Below are 22,398 nucleotides of genomic sequence, written 5' to 3' on the forward strand. Positions count from 1 at the left end.
ATGATGTAACTAAAAACATTGACGTGCCGTCCATCCAGAGGCCTAGGCGTGCAAGCAAACAAAAGCCTTGGGCAGAAAGAATATTTATTGTAGTGCTAGTACCTAGAGTATACAATGAATTATCAGCCAATGCTTATGGACACTTAACTGCTCAAATGTTGTTCTCCTTCGGTGCTGCCTTCTCTGGCTTGGGTTAAAGTGAATCGTGATGCAACATGGATTGGTGAGTCCCAAAGGGGTGGCTCAAGTGTAGCTGTTCTTGAAAGCTCAGGGAAAGCCTTATACTGTATTTTCATGTGGTTTGAATTGCAAATCAGTCCTAGAAGCTGAAGCAACTATGGTTCGTTGGGGATCTTACAAGTAGCTATATTTGAGAGTCCAGAACATTATTATGGAAGCTGATTTGTTGCAGCTGATTCAAGGTATTAATTCTGAAACCTGCCCAGATTTCTCCATTGATGTCATTTTGATTTTACATATTAAGCAATCCTTCTCCTTTATATTTTTTTGTACCATTCCAAGGGATGTAAATCTTGTCGCCCATTCCTTGTCCAGGTTAATCCTTTCGGTTGAGCTACTGAAAGTTTGGGAAGTTACCAATCCCTGGGTACTGATTTTATGGAAGTCACGTGCGATTGCTTGTAATAGCTCTTTCCATCAATAAAGACAATCTTAACCATTAAACCTTTGACCATCAGTGTCAAACTATACACGGGCTATTCCGATAAAAGGTGTTTATACACAGACCAGACTGTTAGAAAGCAGAGTAGTAGGTAACATAAATATGGGGAAAGATTGGGTATGATTATTTCAATCAGAGGCAATCTGCCCAGATAAATAATATTCAATGAGTAATGCATATACTCTTCATTAACCCTGAACATATATAAATGCAAATTGCACATACACTTCATTAATCTATCACCACACCCTAACTGAAAAAAGACACTGTTTGTTGATGTACTTCAGTTCCCACATTAGTTACATTGAAGTACAAAGACCACAATAGTGCAACTAAACTTTGCCATTAGCTTTAATTATTAGACCTGCATCATGGAATAGTTCTACCTTATTTACAAATAGCTTTGCAGTTTCCATTGAGAAACCTTTAGCAGCATCAGACACCAAAGCCTTGAACTCTTCTTGTTTTTGGTCGCCTGACTGTAGGAAGTTGACGCTCATTTCTGCAATATAATGTGGGAAAAGTATTAGTTCTTAGCTTGCTCATACAAACAAGAAAAAAGGTTTCAGATTTCAGATAAGTTAAGTATCAATTCTTAGCTTGCTTTTGCTCAGGCTGACCATATTTATGATCCTTAACTACACCTTCCCCCCCCCCCCCCCCGCCCCCCAACCTTAACTACTACTTAACTCTTGAATTACAACAGTAACTGATCTTTTGGTGGTAGAATTCGTGGCATCTATGGCCCCTTTTTTGGTCTTATGTACACATATTACCATTAATCTTTGGCCTGATGGCTCTTATACCATGAAATTTGAAATTTGACAATAAGAAAGTATTCAGATGCATAACTAATTATATTGTTAGAAGCCCTTGAATAACTTTAATAAATGTTACAACATAAACATAAATTGGAACCTAGCCTGACATAGAAGCCTGGTCTAACAGAATATTATTGCTCATATACTAAATCCATACGTAAGGACACATCCATGAAGTGTCCCTCATAAATGGTAGTTGGAACTTCTTACAGATGGACCAGCAGCTTACCTTGAATGATACAAGGACAAAACTTCAGAAGCTCATCCTTTGAGCAATTTCTATCTGTTCCTTCAAAGAACCGTCAAGGTTCTCAACAAGATTCAATAAAAGACCATCTGCACCATGCCTGGCCAACAGAGACACTGCCACTGGAAGGTTATCATAAGTTCCCAAAGGTATGTTCACCTGCATTTTTACAAGTAATACATGAATGCCCACATCTGTTACAAAAATGCATGAACAATTACGATGATATGCAACCATCTTCTGCTGTTAAATCACAGGAGTAGGGGATACTACCTGGCAAAACCCAGAAAGTACAGAAATAGACAGCAAACTGTCTGCTCTAGTATGGTAATTTTCAAGTGCGACATTCTCTGATTGCAACTTTGGTGGAGGCTCAGGAACTGTAGGAATTGCCAGCACACCAGATTCCTACAAAATTATCCGGTAACACATAATTGCGATGGTGCACATCAGTATTACAGCAGCAGGTAGAGTCCAGTTTAAACAAACTTCTAATCCCAAACCAGTAAATTATATTCAATAGTTCTATCAGGCTGAGTTGGAAACATTTCACAGCTTTCAACCAACTTTTTCGGGGCTGTGAGGGTGTTGGTTTTTGTGGTTGGGAGAAGGGTTGAGCTCATCGCTTGGAGAAAAGTGCAGCCTAGCAAACGTTTTGTTTTGTCTGATGAATCTTCCATCATTTGTATTTTTTTCAAATTCTTGTTTCAGGCTCTCCTCCTAGGAGGTGTTTGGTACTGTCTCTCTGACATCTTTATAGATTCAATATCCTGTAAATTCAGTGTTAAAACATCTTCATATATAAAATTTTAATTGAATAATTAATTCAGACAAGGTCAGTAATTTCTGCTCTTTAAATTGTTAATGAATATATTACATAGATATCTATAAGTCTCTGAGGGTTGACATTTACAGGATATTGAATTCAATCCTTTCCCACCATGGTTGTCAAGGTGACGAGGCGAGGCGAGGCGAGGTGATAGAGGGCAATGAAAACCAAGGTGACACCAAGCAAGCCAACAAGGCGTCGCCTTGACCCAAAATTGGGCCTACGTGCCTAGCTGGTTGCCTAGGCGCACCTTGGCGGATGCTTTGACTACATTTCCAACATACAGATGTGAAATTTACCACCAACCAGAAGCTTCCCTCTCCACCCAGACCACTAAAACTATGTCATGATACTATAATTGGGAAGGCAAGCATTGTGAGCAGCATGGCTACCACATAGTAATGTAGGTGGCACCCAGAAAATACAGGTAGGAAGCCTCACCTGTGATATTCATTTATCAAATTCAGTCCTAATGACTGCCCCAAGTGGCTAAATGAAGTCTTTCTTGGATATTTCAATCTTAAAATTCACAATCACGTTGGCACCATATGATTGACATGGGAAGAAAGGTCCATATAAGGCCACTAAAGAGGGAACACTATCCATCTGAAGGTCTTTGATTGACCACATCATCACATCATATGGCTTAGCTTGAGCCAGTCATTCTGCTATGCTAATTAAGATTGTGATCCTTACTGAGAAAACTTACCCTAAGAAATCAATTAACAGAATCAAAAGCAAATTCTAGTTAAAATATAGAACAAACAATGTATACAAAGAATACCTTTAGTTAATAGAAAAGCATATAGATCCAAGGAAATTTTATTAATTAAAAAAATGAACTGATGGGTTGATCAGAATTATTAGAAAATTTCTCATGGAGTTCACACTTCCACAGGAAATGAGTGTGTGAATGCATTGGCTTTTGTGTGTATGTGAGTGAGAGAGAGAGAGAGAGAGAGAGAGAGAGAGAGAGTACCCCAAGCAGGTCAGTAAGAGCAGCATGGACTTCATTCCTAACCATATTAGCAGTGTCAATGTTTTCACTTGTTGCCATAAGGGCTTTGTGTACCGATCCTGATATGGCAGGGGCTAAGTCAGGTTTAACTGAACTGATCCACTCTTCATGGTTAATTTTGAACTCATACCTACATTTCAACATGACAATTATATTACAGAGAAATCAACATTAAATCCTTTCTTTATTTATTCTTATTTGTTTTTTTGGAAGTGATGAAGAGAGAGGGGTGGATAAACCCTGTCTTTTAAGTTTTGTGAGGGGACAACAGTATTGCAGTTCTATTCAGGGTACAGTACACACCTTGTAAGCAGCCTTGAAGCTCTTGAAATGGCAACTAATGATGGTATATTATCCTCTAGTTGATCATTGCCTTCATCCATAAAATGCTTCAAACTTGGAACATTATCCTTAACAAAATCACCAAGGTTTGAATGCCTAACAATTTGACCTAAAACACAAGAAGGATGAAGTAATACATCACTCAATAATATTCCATTCAAAATACCACAGGCAGAACCATTATAAATGGACTACGTACCATAAGATCAAGAATTTACCTCCAAACAATTTTTCAACAGACTTAAGAAGAACCTGGGTCACACGATTACTGGGAATGCTCAGAAGCTGGAAACAGTCATCTGGAACAATAATGCAACTTGGTTGTACAGGTTCCATGGTAGGCAATTGCAGTAGCACACGTCCTACTCGGTTCAAAGTCATAGGATCGCTTGCAAACCATCCTAGAAGACAAATGTGTCACGAATAGAGTTGCAGGGCAAAGGTCCCAAAGAGAAATAATATACCACTAAACCAAAGTACACCATCTCTACTACTAACAGCAAGCCGCAAGTATGCCAATTGTCTCCTACCTTGTTTAAGGCATGGTGGGAGATCTCGCCTTTTTAGAGAGGCGAGACGGAGATTGCAGATCTCGCTCGAGATCTCGCCCATCTCGCGAGATCTCGCCAATATCTCGGCGAGATCTCGCTAACGATGGGATTTTTTCTTCTTTAAAGGCTTTTTAAAGGCCTTGTCTCGCTCGAGAGAGGCATATCTCGCCTCTCTCTCTCCTCTCTCTCTCCTCTATCTCGCTGGATCACCAAAATTGGCCGGAAAACTCCATTTTTGGCCAGAATTTGGCCGGAATTTGTTGAGGATTCAACATAGCAACATCATCAACTCATCTACAACAACAAATTGAAGCATATTTGTAGTGATTCAAGCATATTTCAAGGGATCTTCAAGAAATGTAAGATTTTCCCCCAAATTTGATTTTTTTTTCAAATACAAGGTTCTACAATGATTGTATGAGTGTGATATAAATATATGTTGATGTTCAAGCTTTGATCTACACTTTCATGGAAAAAAATTTAATTTTCTGTTATTAATTTTTTTTGAATTTTCGTATTTAAAAAATATATTATCTAAAAAATTAAAATTAAAGATTATACATAAATACTTATGATATGAATGTGATTATTATTTATGTTAAACTACATTTAGAGGGCTACAATCTCATGTATTAATATTTTGATTATCATGCTTGCTGTATTTTCTTTATTTAAATAATTAAATAAAATAATTATGAAAAATAATATTTTATTAAAAAATTTATCTTTTTATTTTTTATTTATCTTTTTATTATTTTTATTTTTAAATGATGCTTATATTATGTAGTTTATTTTAAAAATACAAACATGTCTTATTGAGCATTGTATATATGTTATCTTAGAACAAAGTGTGTGTTTTGTTGTTTTATAAATTAATTTTACATAAAATAATTATAAAAAATAATATGTTATTAAAAATTTATCTGTTTTTTTTTTTAAATGATGCTCATGTTATGTAGTTTATTTTAAAAATACTAACATATGCTCATGTTATGTAGTTTATTTTAAAAATACTAACATGTTTGTTTGAGCAGTGTAGATATGTTATCTTAGAACAAATTGTGTGTTTTGTTGTTTTATAAATTGTTTTTACATGTTTTTATTTATCTAAAAATTATTCTAATGATTATTTGGGAATATTCATGATTCATGTATGTATTTCAGACTTTCAGTGCTGTACATTTGAATCTTAAATGGCAACTAGTGGGAGCGGCGTCACTGGTAGTGGGACTTAGGACATTGCTTGGTAACATGGGGATCCACTGACTGTTGACAAGAAGAAATCCCGATGCAAGTATTGCCTCAAGACTTTGAATTCTAGTGGTTTAACCAGATTAAAGCAACATTTGGCTGGTGGTTATAAAGATGTTGCCAAGTGTCCCAGGGTTCCTTATGAAGTGCAAAAAGCAATTGCATAAATTTTAAGGGGAGGGAAACAAAAAAAGGAAGAGATGGCACAAAAACAAAGGGAATATGAGGATACAGTGCTATCTAGACCTACTCTTGATGTTGATGAGGAGTTAAGTGATGATGAAGAGAGGAGGAGGGTTATGGGTGTTGAGTCACGAGCCAAATGGAGACCGATGAAGGCTGCAATGGAAGCTAGCAGACAGTCCTTACATGCTGATAGTGTGAGGCAATATGAACAAACAAGGGGAGCGGGTGGTTCGGGGTCGGGGGCATCCATGCCACCTAGACATAGTTTTCGAGGTGGAACCGAGACCGAGAGGACCGAAAGGAGGAGGAGGAAGACTACACATTATGATTCCACATTTGACCAAGACCCCTCCCTCTTCAACCAACAAGACATCTATCAAAGAAGCATTCCCTATATGTTTGCTGGAGGTAGAGAAGGCAGTAGGGAGGAGGAAGCTATGTTATCAATCAACAAATTCATGGTCTATAACAACATTGCACCCAATGTAGCCAAAACACCATACTATCTGGGGATGATCAATGCAGTTGCTAGGGCAGGTGTAGGGGTTAAAGGCCCAACAGCTTGGGAAGTAATGAATAAATATTAACCCAAGGTAAAGCAGGAGGTGGATGAATACATTGGTTCATTAAAAGAAAAATGGAGTACATATGGTGTTACTTGTGATGGTGATGGATGGACTGGTCCTATTAGACAGTCCATCATTAATTTCATGGTGAGCTGCAATGGAAAGACATCCTTCCTCAAGTCAGTGGATGCCTCAGATAAGATCAAAGATGCTGACTACCTTTACAAGCTTCTTAGGGAGGTGGTCCTCGAGGTAGGGCCAAAGAATGTTGTCCAAATTGTCACAGATAATGGTGCAAACTTCAAAAAAGCTGGTGAAATGTTGATGAGGAAGAAGAGCAGCGGGGTTCACCTCTTTTGGACACCATGTGTTGCTCATTCGATTTATCTTGTGTTGAAGGACTTGGGGAAAAGAAAGTCAATCAATACTGTGGTTGAGAGGGCTAGAAGGGTAAGTAATTTTATTTATAACCATGGTTATGTGCTAAAGATGATGAGGAACCACTATAAGGGTGATCTAGTTAGACTTGGATTGACTAGATTCGCCACCAACTATGTAGCTCTGAAAAGCTTCCAGAAGAAAGTGGTGGGTCTTCGGCACATGTTTGCAAGTGAGGAGTGGTTTGGTTGGCGTGGATCTAGCCATCCTGATGCAGTACTAGCCCAACAAACCATTGCTGATGATTCCTTTTGGAGGCAGCTGAATAGGACACTGGGCATTATATGGCCTATTGTGTTTGTTTTAAGGATGGTGGATTCGGAGAAGAAGCCCACAATGCCCCACATATATGCTGCCCTCCAGCAAATGAAAGAGTTGGTTAGAGCTGCTGCCCCTAGCACCTTCAAATCCTACGAGAGGATCATCGATAATAGATGGGAGATGCACTTGATGCATCCTTTGCACTTGGCTGGTGAGTCACTTTTAAGTCTTTAAGTTTTTGTTGTATACTTTAATTTAAATTCTTTATTTGTTATAACTTATAACTTATAATTTAAAAACAAGTAAGTTAGTAAACAACCAAATCACTAAGTCACTAACCAAATTTTTATATTTCCACAATGCAAGCTTACTACCTCAACCCAAATTACCATTACAAGAATGATCTGGGGCTTGATGTAAAGTTGATGACTGCGGTGCAAAAGGTGGTGGAGAAGCTTGTGTCAAATCCCGTTATGCAAGGGACAATTAATGGAGAGGTGAGAACTTATTCAATTGTTTCTTCAACTTCTTGCATTAGTGCATTAAGCATATACATAATACAATAATTGAAGAATTGGTGTACAGATCAGGGAGTTCAGGGATGCCTCAGGAGTTTTGGAAAGCCTTCAGCGGTTGCAACTAGGAAAAAAACTGATCCTGGTAAATAGTTCACTACTCTATAAGTCATTAAGTCTATAAGTCCATAGACTATAACTCTATAAATGATAACTGATAAGTTATATAAATATAAAGATTTACTTGCCTAATGCATTCTTATTTTTGGTTATGCAGCTAACTGGTGGTTTCTATATGGAACTAGTGCGCCAAATCTCAGGGACATAGCAATTAAAGTCTCTCATTGACTTGCTCATCCTCTGGTTGCGAGAGGAACTGGAGCACCTTCTCGCTCATCCATAGTAAGGTACGGAACAAATTGGGGAGTAAGAGGCTCGAGAACTTGGTGTATGTGCATTACAACATGAGATTGAGAGTAGGGCACATACAAGATAATATAGATGACGACAATCGTGAACCGATTGAGTTGACTGATATATTCCACGAGCCCCCGCAGAAGATGAGGAAGATGATGTCATATATCAGTGGGTTAGGGATCGAGGTGGCCCAATGCTGGATGGGCTAGAAGGGCAGCCTGATCCTACCATTGCTACTCCTATGGGCCCAGATGCTGTGGCTGAGCACCTATCTTCTGATGAGGGTCAGGCTGCTGTAGCGGCATCAGAAGGATCAGCTGTACCATTTGTGGAGCCACCTGGTCGACTTGAAACAACTGAGGTGACAACTAGTAGTGGGGATTCAGATGATGCCGATGATACCAGACGGCCAAGTGGCCCAAGTCAGCCATCGAGTTCGAGTCATGGAGGTAGTCAGGTTGGTCGTGTTTCTAGTGGAAGTCAGCGTCAACAAAGGGAGTCACCTGACTCACCTCCACCAGGTCCGAGTCATCCGACACATGTGAGCCACAGTTCCCCTATCTCTCGGACTTATAGTAGGAGTAGGAAGAGCATATCAAACCAGGGGCAGGGGCAACCGAATGATGATGCGAGCATGCATGATCTTGAATTGAATATGGGAAGCATGAGCCTAGATCAGAGTGATTCACAACAGCAGAGCTCTGTCATCGGGGTACCAATACGGGGATCACAGCACCGGGTCAGATTACAGTGGGTATTCTTCTTATGGAGGTCATACTATTCCTCAAGACCCTTCACCTGGAGAGTACGAATATGGGGAGTGAAGGTGGGTTGTTAAATGAGTGGTTTAGAAACCCGTACCCAAATACTCAACAACTAAATAAACAACAACAACAATGGCTCTTTCACCCACCCACGATTGACGGTTATCCCAGACTGCTATTCCTCCAGTATTCTGACATGCAGACATATAATGATCATATAAACCGATATGTGACATACTTCAGTGATCAATTGACTTGGGAGTCATATGTGGCCACCGTTCATAATCAATTGATGCGGAATGTTGAGTGATACTCTTAGTCTTGTAAGTTGTAAGTTGTAAGTTGTAATCTTCTTAATTCTTATGGTTGTAAAATTTTGAAGACATTTAACAATTTATTACTTTGAATCTTTGATAGTTTGAAGTTTGAACTTTGATCACTTGTTGACTTGATTCACTTGAATACTTGATGTGTAATGTTATTGTATTTGTATATTTGTATATTTGTATTTGATACTTGATAGTTGATAAATGATAACTCATTAACTTGAAGTCTTGAATTACTTGATATCTTTACATAATTACATTACATATTGTCTCTGACTCTCTAGTCTCTAAGACTCTAACTCTATATCTATAATCTTTATTCTCTAAGACTCTAACCTTGCATTTCACAGAATTTCGGTTTTACACATAGGGTTGACTTAGGAGACATAGTTAAGGCTATTTTCTCACAAATCTAAGGCCACCAATGTGTTCAAAAGGCTTTAAATAGGCTAAATACCAAGTTTCAGCCCAACCAGAGCCCTAAAACCCACCGAGACGGGCCACCGAGACTACCGCCAATTTTTTGGCATATCTCGACCGAGATCTCGCCATCTCGGTCAAGATCTCGGTATTCTGAGTGGCGAGATCTTGCTCGAGAGCGAGATCTCCCACCATGGTTTAAGGAGTATCTCCACTACAAAGCACCATAGAGAAAGCTCCTACCTTATTTAAGTAGTATATCTCCACTACACAACACCATAGAGAAAGCTCCTATATATGCTCCATTCTCTCTAAGACACAGGGAGTGGCTCCTTTGAAGTTTGAAGTAGATCTAGTTTCTATGTTGTTAGTTATTTGTTTCTAAGAGTTTCTATTTTGTTAGTTATTTGTCTATAAGTAAGAGTTTCTATTTTAGTTACCTTCTAATTTTGTTACTTGGCAAAGTTTAATTACTTGGAACTCAAGTCTCAGTTGTTCTGGAGATTTTCTACTTTTGGCTTAAGGCTCAAACTCAACCTTTGAGTCTATATAAGGCATCCACCCAATATAGTGAATACAGTCATGTTGATGCTTTGCAATGCATCATCCTGAAAGGCTGAGAAGGTGAGATCCCAGAATGAGATAGCCAACATCATTGTTGCAACGGCTGAGATAGCTGTGGGTGAGAGGCCAAAGGCTGAGAATAGGCAACCCCTCCTAACCCTCCTCTGATTTATGCCTTCTCTATCCATTTATCCTCTTTTACTTTCTGATTAATTTGGTGTTTGGTGTTTGTGTTCTGCTGCAACCTATCATTGATCCTTTTTTTTTTTTTGGGATGAATAAATAATTATATAAAAGCAAAAAGGAATACAAGGTCCTTAAGAAGAAGACCGGAGAGTAAAACTAAGCCCCCAAGAGACAACAATGAGCCTGTTCATTGGGGTATCATCAACCAAAGGGTGGGGGATAGCTACCAATCTAGAAGAAACATCAAAGTAGATGGCATTCCAAATCTGGTCAAACGAGTGAGATTTGGAAGGCCATCTCCGGAGATTGCACTTCCACCAAAGGTGGTGGACGAGGACACAAAACACTAGCTTACCAATCCGATCGCAAATGGAAGAGCTTGAAAAATTTCTCAAAATCCAAGACCAATCTTGACCAAATCCGAAGGAACGTCTCGAACAGGACCATTTGAAGAAGAGGGCTTTTCCCCAGATAGATCTGGAGATAGGGCAGCAAAAGAAGAGCTGCTCAAGGTTTTCCACAGTGGACCAGCAGAGAATGCAGTTTGGGTTAACTGGGATGTGGTGGTCAGAGAGGAATGCTTGGGTGGGAAGAGCTAGGTTGAGGGCTCTCCAAAGGGTAAGGGAGTGGCGGGGGATGAAGCCTTTGAACCAAACCAAGGGGGGCCAGGGAGGTTTGGGGTTGTTAGGAAAGGGCAATTTGGGAAAGGACAGATCCATCAAGAGTTAGACTTGATAGGAAAAAGAGGCGGTAATTAAGAGTTTTATACCAATCGAAATTGGTTGATGCTTTCCTATATAGAATAGACTTGTAAATTAGCCTATAAAAAGTGAAGTTATTTTGAGGAGTGCTCATAAGTTCAATCTGAGCCTCCACAACTAAATCGTGGCTTCCATCTTCTCTTCTCCCTCATTCTTCACCTTATTCTTTCTCAAAATAACATGGTATCAAAGCTGTAAGTCCTCTTAGTCCTTTCGATTCTAAGAATTACTAGTACAAACAGTTGATTCTATAGAAGGGAAAGAAACTGTACCTAGTGTGAGAGTTGTTTCTAGAAATTAAAGGGATGCAACACCTTACGCTGCACTTGTTGGTGATTTTTATTTGAAGATTGATGCAGCTTCTTATGTTGCCATTACTTTGGTGATTGGTATTAAAGATCGGTGCAAGAGAATGCCCAGCTTGGTGTCAGATCTGCATTTTTTCAGGTACAAATAAACTGCGCTTGATTGAGATATTTTTCGTTTTGTGATTTGGGGCTGAGGAAGAGTGTCTATGGTCCTCTTCACTCTCGATCTGTTTTGAGTTGAGAGAATTACCATTCTTCGGAGAAGAAGCAGCCGCCGGAGTAATCGCTGGTGCTGTGATTTTTCGCTTCCGACGCTGTTTTAGATTAGAGAGAGAGAGAGAGTGAGAGAAAAAGAGAAGACTGACCTGCGACGCTGCTTTAGATCAGAAACTGGTGCTGTGATTTTTCGTTTCCGATTTTTGCATTAGATCAGAAAGAGAGAGTGAGAGAGTGAGAGAGAGAGAGAGTCTTCGAGAAAGAGAAGAGTAACCTGCGGTGAGCAAGTTTGATTGGTATTAATTTGGTTTTAACTTGTTTTTTGGTTCGGTTGGTTCAAGTGGTCCAAGTTCGATTGGTTTTTAACTTGTTTTCTGGTTCGGTTGGTTCAAGTGGTCCAAGTTGGTTTATTTATGGTTATGAGATTAATCTGATTCTGGGATTAATTTGGGAATAATTCTGATTCTGGAATTTATTTGATTCTAATTCTGATTTCTGATTCTGATTTATGGGATTTGATTTTAATTGTGTTGGATATGGGAGAAACTTTAAGTAAAAATGCCATGATTGAAATTATTTCTTCATCCTCTCATCGGTTAACTGAGAAGAAATTGGAGGGTGTATCAAATTTCCACCAATGGAGGGCTATAGTTAAAATTGTTCTTACTAGACGGGGACAAATAGATCATTTGACTAAGACTGTACCTAAAGATGATGATATTTGGGCAATTGTTGATGCACGAATACTTGGGCAGATGTTTAATTCCTTGGCCAATAATATTATAGATTTGGTTACTCACTTACAAACTGTGAAGGAATTATGGGAGTATTTGAATGTTTTGTATTCTGGTCAGAATAATTTGGCTAGAATCTACGAATTGTCCCAGGAATTTTATCGAGTAGATAGGAAAGGTAGAGATATTACCCAATATTTTGCAGATTTTAAAAGAATGTATGAAGAACTAAACTTTATTCTACCTATCTCCTCTGATATCAAAACTATGCAAAATCAAAGAGAGCAATTAGCTGTTATGGGTTTCTTGGGAGGTCTTGGAAAGGAGTGTGAGGCAGTTAGAGCACAAATTCTTGGTAGTGATCAAGTACCCACGTTAGCTGACACATTTTCAAGAGTTCTTCGTGTTGCAAGGGAGAGTACCAATAACTCTACAGAAAATTCAGCTTTGGCAACAGTTTCTCGAGGACATGCCCCTGGTGGACAAAATATAGGACGAACTTAACGAAATAATACTGGAAAATATCCAGGTTCACACAACTCTACTAACAGTAACGGACAAGTTAAGACTTGTCATCATTGTGGTTGTCCAGGACATATTCAACGATAGTGTTGGAAGCTTCATGGGAAGCCCCCACACATGGCGAATGCAATCATCACCTCTGAATCAGCATCTCCAACTACTACCGTTCATCCTGAGGGTAAGACTGTAAAGATGACCGAGGCAGATTATATTCATTTCACTCAGTTTCAGGCCACTCAACCACATTCAGCCATTGCCACCCTTGTTTAGATAGGTAATGCTATTGCTTGCCTTTCAACCACATCTCGCCCGTGGATCATTGATTCAAGATCTTCTGATCATATGACGGGGCTACAGGTATATTTTCCTCTTTTGTTCCATCATCCTCTTTGGTTACACTTGCTGATGGCTCTTATATCAATATTAAAGGAGTGGGTACAGTTCAACTCATTCCATCCATTACCCTACCCTCAGTTCTTTACGTACCGAATTTGCCATTTAACTTGTTATCTGTTCATAAATTTACCTCCACTAATAATTGTTTGGTGAAATTCTTTCCTGGATATTGTTTATTTCAGGATCTTACGACAAAGAAGATTCTTGGTAGAGGCCGTATGTCTGGGGGGTTGTATCTATTCGAGGAGATATCCTCTACTGCTTGTTCAAGTGTTTCCATCCCCCATCAAATAAATTATCGGTTGGGGCATCCCTCTTTGGAAAACCTAAAATTGGTAGATAAAAGTTTTCATTCTCTTTTTAAGTTGGATTGTGAGTCTTGTCAATTTGGAAAACTTCATCGTGTGAGTTTTCCTCCTCGTATAAATAATAAATCAGATCACCCTTTCTCTCTAGTTCATTCTGATGTGTGGGGACCCTGTCCTGTTAGTTCTACTTCAGGTTACAGATACTTTGTTACATTTGTGGATGACTTTTCAAGAGTCACTTGGCTTTATTTAATGAAAAATCGTTCAAAATTATTTGACATATTTGCAATTTGGTGTTCTTATTCGTACTTTTCGTAGTGATAATGCCAAAGAATATTTCTCTGATCCTTTTTGTAAATTTATGGCTTTTAATGGGATTTTTCACCAATCCTCCTGTGTTGATACTCCTCAACAAAATGGGGTTGCAGAAAGAAAAAATAGACACTTATTGGAGGTCACCCGTTCTCTCTTATTTGAGATGAAGGTTCCTAAATCCTTTTGGGCTGATGCTGTTTCAACTGCTTGTTATCTTATTAACACGATGCCTTCATCTGTCTTAAAAGGTGGCATTCCTTATTCTCTCTTATTTCCTTCATCTCCCTTATTTACTTTGCCTCCTCGCGTATTTGGTAGTGTATGTTACATTCGTAACCATCGCCCAAGGATCTCTAAACTTGATCCTCGTGCACTTAAATGTATTTTTTTGGGGTACTCTCGCACTTAAAAGGGATATCATTGTTATTCTTCTGACTTACGAAGATATTTTGTTACTGCAGATGTGTCATTTTTTGAGTCCACTCCTTTTTATACTGAATCTCATAGTTTAACTAACCTAAATGATGATCTATGTATTTTTCAAAGTGTGTTTCCATAGGGTACAGTTCCTTCACCTCCACCTCTGCTAGACATCACCAAAGTATACATGCGCCGTCCAAAGCCACCGGCTCCCCCCTCTGCACCTACGGTCTCTACCTCTGTGCCGACTTTGTTTGTTGATCCTGCGGACGTTCCTGCCAAATCTGACCTTGATATTCCAATTGCTCTTCGGAAGGGTACTCGTTCTTGTGTTCAGTATCCCATCTCTAACTTTATTTCATATTCTACTTTATCACCTGGATTCTTTACTGCTCTATCTACTATAGAGACTTATCCTATTCCTAATAATGTTCTTGAAGCCTTGTCTAATCCTGGGTGGGTCAATGCAATGAACAAAGAATTACAAGCCTAAGAGGACAATCAGACTTGGGATCTTGTGCATTTACCCTCAGGAAAGAAAGCTATTGGTTGTAGGTGGATATTCACTGTGAAAGTTAATCCTGATGGTTCTTTAGCTCGGCTGAAAGCTAGTCTTATTGCCAAGAGCTATGCTCAAGTTTATGGCGTAGATTATGTTGATACTTTTTCGCCTGTTGCCAAGCTTACTTCCATCCGCATTTTAATCTCTCTTGCCGCTACCTACCAGTGGCCCTTGTTTCAGTTGGATGTGAAGAATGCCTTCCTTCATGGAGATCTGCAAGAGGAAGTGTATATGGAGCAACCACCTGGGTTTGTTGCTCAGGGGGAGAAGAATAAGGTTTGTCGCCTCCGCAAATCATTATATGGTCTCAAGCAGTCACATCGAGCATGGTTTGGACGATTCACTACTATTGTAATAGAATTTGGGATGACTCTCGTGAAAGTGATCATTCTATATTCTTTAAAAACTCTGATGCAGGCAAAATCTTTCTTGTAGTTTATGTTAATGATATTGTCATTACAGGAAATGACACTTCAGGAATTGATAGGTTAAAGACCTATTTGCAAGAGAAATTTCAGACCAAAGACTTGGGCAAGTTAAAGTATTTTCTAGGAGTTGAAGTTGCCCAATCAACAAAGGGCATCTTTTTATCTCAACGGAAGTATGTACTAGATTTGCTTTCTGAAACAAGAATGTTGGGATCAAAACCCCTAGACGCTCCCATATAATGTAACTTAAAGTTAATGTTAGAAGATGGAACCATTCTTGATGATGATCTAGAGAAGTACAGAAGGCTTGTTGGAAAGCTGAATTATCTGACTGTGACTAGACCTGACATTGCCTTTCCTCCAATGTTGTTGTGAGTCAATTTTTGTCCATGCCCCACGAACATCACATTGGGAGGCAGTTATACGAATTCTGAGGTATCTTAAGAAAGCACCAGGATGTGGACTTCTTTACACTAATCATGGGCATAGAAATGGTGAAGGATTCTCTGATGTTGATTGGGCTAGATCACCTATTGATAGAAGATCGAGTACAGGCTATTGCACATTCATTGGAGGAAATCTTGTATCATGGAAAAGTAAGAAACAAACTGTGGTAGCAAGATCAAGCGCAGAGGGGATCCACGAACCATTAGAGATGAAAGCCGACAAATGGATGGATTTGGGAATGCGGGAGTCATAGACGGTGCGGGGACCAAAGTGATTGTAAAGAATGTCCATCGGATGCCACGGGTCAAGCCAAAAGGATGTGGAAGATCCATTAAAGACGGAGATAGAGATGGCAGAGATAGCTCGGGGGCGGAGGAGGAGAATTTTCCTCCAAACCCAAGAAGGATTTGAGGCTTTCGTAAAAGGAACAGTCGAAAGGAAGAGAGGAGGCCAAAGAAGCCCCCAAAACGGACACCAAAAAGGAGGGCGGAGGCCAAGCCAAAGAGATGGAAAAGGAGGGGGGACGAAGCAAAGAGAGCCGGGGAGTGGAAGGGGGGAAGAGACCCAAACGGGAGCAAGGGAAGGGGGGACCACAACCGAAAATGGAGGATGGGAAACCAAAATGTGGAAGATCCATAGAGATGGAGATAGAGATGGCAGAGATGCGGGCGGAGGAGGGAATTTCTCCAAACCTAACCCAAATAGAATCATGCTTTGAGGCAATTTTCCAAATAAGTTTGAGGAGACAAGCCAAATTTAAATAAGAAATCCGACGGATGCCAAGGCCCCCTTCGGAGGTAGGCGACAGATGGAAGCCCAACTAACAGGTCGAATGAATTTAGAGACTTCCTGCCCTTTCCAAAGGAAGGCACAAAATAAGGATTCCATTGCATGGATGGTGACTTTGGGGAAGGAGAATATACCGCACCAGTAGAGATAGGTGGACTGGAGCACATAATGGATGAGGGTCACTCGGCCAGCAAAGGATAAGAGTTTTCCTTACTTCTTAGTTAAACTACTTCTACATTACAAACCTTAGCATTGCTTCAAGATAGTGTGAAGCTTTTTTTAAAACTATAAAGGAAAAAAGAATGCTGCCTAGTTGTACAGACGCTGCATCCAGAAACAGGAGTGTGGAAAACTATTGTCCCACCCCGTGTAATAAAACATCCCATCCATGTTCATGTCTCCCCCTTCCCCCCCCGGCCACTGTACAATGTACATGCTCACATTGGCTCCCACGCTGTAGCAGGGGCCACACGTCCATGTAATGCTCTGTTGACCAAATAAAGCCTATCGAATATCAGTACCATCAACTTACCAACTGTATCAAAGCTCTGTGCCAAAGGTACAACACCACTAGCAGGAACAATTCCATGTGAAGGCCTAAACCCATAAATTCCACAGAATGCTGCAGGGGCTCTTACACTTCCTCCAGTGTCGGTGCCTGGTAGGTAAATGTTAACAGAAGCATTTGCATGAGTCACTCCATTAATAGCTAATGAAGACAGCTCAGAAAATAAAGGAAATCATATCATAGAGGGAGAAAATCTCCCACCTAAGGAGAAATCTACAAGCTTTGCTGCCACTGCTACAGCAGATCCACTTGAAGATCCTCCAGGTACCCGATCTGGGGCACATGGATTAACAGGAGTTCCATAATGCATGTTTTCTCCAAATAGACTGCAATCAAATAAATTGGGACATTATAAAATTTATAAAATATTCTATGTAAATATTTAAGCAGCTCTAAATGAAGAATAATTTTATAAATCCAAACCATTTATGTATCTTCAACAAGAAATCCTGATCATATGATAGCTGGAATCATGGTGAAAGATTCATGTAATTTTTTGTTTTTTAATAATGAATAATCATGCAATCAAATCTGTTTGTATAAAAAACAAATTCTTAAAGTATTTGTATGTGGCTAGTGACCATTCTTTACTACATACACTTCACCTTGTAGATCTTGCACTAGTAACTATACCATTTCACATGTCTTTAACTATGTCCATATATTTACTCTAAACACTTCTCTTCTTTAAAACCGCCAAATTAACACCTTAGGGACTCTTTCATAAGATTTTTTTTCGACTCAATAAAGACTGTATGGAGTTTCTCTTTATGTTCTCTATCTTTACATTAGTATCCTAAGAGCATAACTAGCTTTTGTTGTTGGTCTTCCGAGCAAAAATTGGACACTCAAATATTAGGTTCTTATCGCAAACGGGTTTCATTTACTCCCAAAATTTCATAGTATGACTAATAAGTTTCATTGCTCTATGAAATGCTATTATGCTGTGTTGGTCTCGCTTATCTCAGTGATGGGAAACTGAAACTCTAAAACCTAACACTAAATATCTTCGTGGCTTACATTTTTTAAGAGCACCTCCTAGTTTCAAGTGTCACAATTGCAGAAGATCTTGCCCAGGTTACTGAAGTTACTCAAGGCCGTCGAACCCTAGAAGCAAGGAGATCCTTCAAACCGTAGCTGCAACTCCATCGATCTAGGTCTTCACGCCTTTGGATTTTAAGGAGACGACAGTAAAGCCAGATCTATGGTGATTTAAAGATGAAATAGAAGAAGCCAGCAACTGTTTGGCAGCTGGTTACAAGGTTTTCGACCGGCGGTTCTGGAGGTGGAGAGACGTGGGTGGTCCTTCTCTGTGTGTCTCTCTGCCTCCTTCTCTCCTTCTCCTCTCTCTTCCTCTCTCTTCTCTCATTCTTCTCCTCGACCGGTGTCTTTGAAGGTGGAGAAACACTAGTGGTCCTTCTCCGCCACGTGTTTCTTTGCCACCCTCTCCTCCTTCTCCTCCTCTCATCGTCTCCTCTCTGTTTCGGCAGTTCTTTGGTCACGCTCTCTTATCTGAGCACCTTTCTCCTCCCTTTGGTCTGTTTTTGCAGTGGCTAGGTTGATCATGATCTCAGATTTGAGATCTGCTCTCTTCCCTTTGCTTTTCCTCCTCTCTTGTTCTCTCCTGTGGTTGGGTTGAACTTGCTCTTTTCTCTTTGATTCTCTTCTTCTCTTTGTTTCTTCTCCTTCTGTTTTTTCGGTGGAGTGGTCAAGCTACATATCAGTTCTGTGATCCAAACTCCCTCTCCACTTCTCCTCTTCTCTCTTCTCCTTATCTTCTCTTGTTCTCCTGTTCTCTTGTTATCCTGGCCTTTGTCCAAAAAAAAAGTGTGTTTGAGGCCGTTTCAGGGTTCATCTTTGTTTGTTGAGGGTTCCAGTCTCGATGGCTCCTTGGTGTCAAGGGAAGCCTTAAGGGGTATCGTTGCCATTCTTTCCGACTTGGGTCCGAACTCTGATACGGATTCTTCTCCTTTCTCTGTCTCTCCTCCACTCTCCATCTCCCCTTTCTGTTTTTGGGATCAGCTTCATATCGTTGAGGGTTCTTTTCCTCTTTGGCCTCTCTTGTGTTGGGGGGTAAGCCATAAGAGCCGTCATTGTTGATCTCTCCGTTTGAGGCTCGACCTCAGATCCAGATTCTTCTCCTCTTCCCTTCCCGTTTCTGGGGTACACTTCAATTCGTCGAGGATTCTAGCCATTGATGGTTTCTCTAGCTTTGGGGGAAAGCGATGAGGACTATCGTTGTTGAACTCTCCGAATGTGTTTTGAACTCTGATCTGTTCTCTTCATTCTTTGTCTGAATCTTGTAATGCTACCTTCGCCGCGATTGTGGTGCTACTGCATAGGTCCATGTGCATTATTATAAGGAAGGCTTCTCATGGCTAGGATTGAATGGGAGATTGTGTCGGTTTAGCTAGGGCCCTTTCTATGTATGGCTATGGGCCTCTTGTGCTGTATAACTAGTTTGCTTTTATTGTTGCTCTCAGATGGTTGCTAGGCTCGATGCCTCTTACTTTGGAGTTGGGCCACTAGTGCTTGTGTATCGAGTTTGCTTCAATTGTTGCTCTTAGGTAGTTGCTTGGCTCAATGCCTCTTTGGTTGCTTGTTAGTTGAGGCACTTTGCTTGGGCTTAGTCACTTGTGCTCTTGTATTTCCTTTTATTCTCTTTGCTAATGAATTATTTAATCGTTCAAAAAAAAAGTTTCATTGCTCTATAGTTATAAACATCAAATATCAACTTTATTTTTATGAATTGGACCACAATGCTTCTCCTCTAGTCATCTGACCTTTTTCTTATGCTCACACTCTTATTAATCAACGTAGTTAGCCAAGCTATTTCCATAGATCCCTAAACTCTGACCTATCGCTTCACCTATATTTGTATTCTTTAAAGCTTCATTTACTTGAGGCACCTTACTTTTTGTATAAATCAAACACTAGTGGTTTCTTGATGGTTAGAATGATCTTCTAAAACACTATGACCCACAGTTTTTCTTTGACTAGTAGAAAGTTCGTTGAGCTCTCCTTAAGAATTGCATCACCGGTTAATATTGCTCTGTCTTCATTTTATGCGCATCTAATATATTTGAAATCACTATTTTTTTCTTTCTCATTTTAGACAAGACACTTTGGATGGATCAGAAAAATTCACCCGTCTCCAAAAGCTCCAGGGGGTAGCTTGATTGGCAAGGACCACCACTTCAGAATTAGAAGGTCATGAGTTCAAATCTCTTGGGGCCTACATATCTTCTTATCCTTTATTCTGTAATGATCCTCACACTTTGAAGTCTTTGCTTTTCCTACCATCTTCTCATATTCATATCTAGCAACTCTACACTTTTTAATCCTCTTCATCCTTTGTTCTTTGCCAATTTCTTAGTTTCAATTACTACTTGAACTTCATCCCATCACCAAGATTCTCTAGATGAAAGTTGTTTTCTTATTTCTCGTGTCTTAGTGTGTGTTTGGTAATGCTTTTTTCCCATTGTTTCTAGCATTTTCTGTGCTAGTGGTTTTAAAGAATCTTTCACTTGGGTAATACCGGTCTGTTTTTTATGTGATAGTGAAACAGATCAGCATCTTTTTTGTGCTAAAAGCAAGATTTCCAGAACACCGAAAACCCTGCTTCATCGATTTCCAAACTTTTTTGGGGTGGAAAAGCTGACTCCAAATAAAATACATATTCCCAAAAATTTCTTTCAAGGTTCAAACAAAGAAGAGGGAAGAGCCAACACCTACAACTCTCCAATGTCTTCTGCCTCTACCTCTGCCTTTGAGAACAATTTCGGAATAGGTTTATCAGACACCATTTTATGGCTCAAAAACGTCTTTTATAGCACAGAAACAAAAGCATTACCGATAAGCCCTTTATGCTTGTTTTTTCTTAATGGCTGTTTAAGACATGCATTTGGGAGTAACTAAAAGGATACCGTAAACCAATAATCAGCCAAGGAAGAGTCAAAAAATCACATAGAACATCAAATTCTGTATCCTTTTAGAGTTTAAAATGAACCTGTAGGCCATTTCATCCAAGACGGTTTTGCCAACAGATGTGGCACCAGCATTCAAGAGAGCCAAAACAGCAGGAGCGGTTGAAACGGCAGGCAAGTGGGTCTTGGCCCAATCTGGAGTTCCATTTCCAGTCACGTATCCTTCAACGTCAAATCTGTTCATACCAACCCAAAAATTCAAAACCAGTTCAGAAATTGCAAATGTAACAGATCAAGAAGAAGAAAAGTAACAAAAAAGAAAGTTGAAGACAGGGAGAGAAGGGAGACATGTCTTTGATAGCGAAAATGAGGCCGTTCAGTGGCAGTTGTTGAGCAGAATCAGTTGGTGGAGGACTTAGTATGAATTTCTCCACGAAAGCTCCAAAATCTGAGTCTACCGGCGCCATCTTTAGTACCCAATTCAATTCTTTCTCCTTCAGAGTAGTCAATCACGAGACTAGTTGCAGTGAACAGAGGAGTGAGGCTAGATGTTTTCTTGGAGTCTTTTGTTCATTTGGCTACTGCTTCTGAGTTTTTATAACTGATTTTCCAGACAATTGGAAGTAACACGCCCAAGTTCCAACTGGGTTTTTTGGATTGTTCCATGAATTTGCGTCGACCAATTTGATTTGCCCAGGTGAGATCAAGAATTTGCGTCAAGCAATTTGATTTGCACCGGTGAGATCAACAAAACGACTATGGATTCAAGGGACCCACAAATCAAGAGGATCTTTCTCTCACTTGTGAGTGCCGTTCTTGACCAATCACGTTGCATGGGATAATGGTTAAGGACAGACTTCATGAGAGAAGATGAAGATATCAGAAGGGGTGACAGAAGCTTCTCCAAACAATTTTTCTTTTCTGGATAGATGCCAAACAATTTATTTGAAGTTTCATATATGCTGAGTCAGTGTTTCTCCTTCATTCCTTGGCATTATCTGCAAATGTTATGACTTCATTTTATTTTGAGAAAATTACTTGATTAGCTAGTATTAGGTTTGTAGTAACAGAACTAACCACTCATTGTTCTGATCAACAGGAGTAGACAGTTGTGTGTTTTGGTTTACAAAAGTAACCAAAACAGTGGCAATCACTCGTTGAAAGATGTCATTTGACTATTTTACCCTTCTTCTTCTTTATTCCGATTCTTCATCCCTGCTGCTCTTCTTCTTACAGTCCAACCTGTAAACAGAGAAATTTATTTTTCGTGTATACATTGATGTGGTTTGTAAAATCATCTTGTTATCGTTTCTT

At 39.7% G+C, this 22,398-nt stretch overlaps 1 protein-coding gene across 1 annotated transcript; it reads right to left on the reverse strand.

The window, feature by feature from the left end:
• Nucleotides 1-883: 883 nt before the first annotated feature.
• On the reverse strand, nt 884-22,324 carry LOC149008397 (amidase 1-like). The gene is made up of 11 exons (XM_089166327.1): nt 22,162-22,324; nt 21,433-22,082; nt 21,168-21,320; nt 17,360-17,484; nt 17,123-17,248; nt 4,158-4,340; nt 3,901-4,048; nt 3,559-3,727; nt 2,024-2,158; nt 1,733-1,909; nt 884-1,184 (listed from the first exon to the last, which is right to left on the reverse strand). The coding sequence occupies exons 2-10, from the start codon at nt 21,549-21,551 to the stop codon at nt 1,757-1,759; spliced, it is 1,311 nt and encodes a 436-aa protein (XP_089022453.1). The 5' UTR covers nt 21,552-22,082; nt 22,162-22,324; the 3' UTR covers nt 884-1,184; nt 1,733-1,756.
• Nucleotides 22,325-22,398: the final 74 nt, after the last annotated feature.

This window comes from Hakea prostrata, chromosome 8 (genome assembly GCF_041222555.1).
Source record: "Hakea prostrata isolate BN-2017 chromosome 8, UWA_Hpros_2, whole genome shotgun sequence".
NCBI lineage: Eukaryota > Viridiplantae > Streptophyta > Magnoliopsida > Proteales > Proteaceae > Hakea > Hakea prostrata.

Bases quoted from the DNA above. Each gene is read 5' to 3' on its own strand.
- LOC149008397 (XM_089166327.1), bottom strand. From the start codon at position 21,551: ATGGCGCCGGTAGACTCAGATTTTGGAGCTTTCGTGGAGAAATTCATA. The intron at 4,341-17,122 runs GTAAGTTGATGG...TTTGTCTTCTAG, and splicing joins ACAGAGCTTTGATACAGTTG to GATGGTTTGCAAGCGATCCT. The intron at 3,728-3,900 runs GTGTGTACTGTA...GTTGAAATGTAG, and splicing joins GCTTCAAGGCTGCTTACAAG to GTATGAGTTCAAAATTAACC.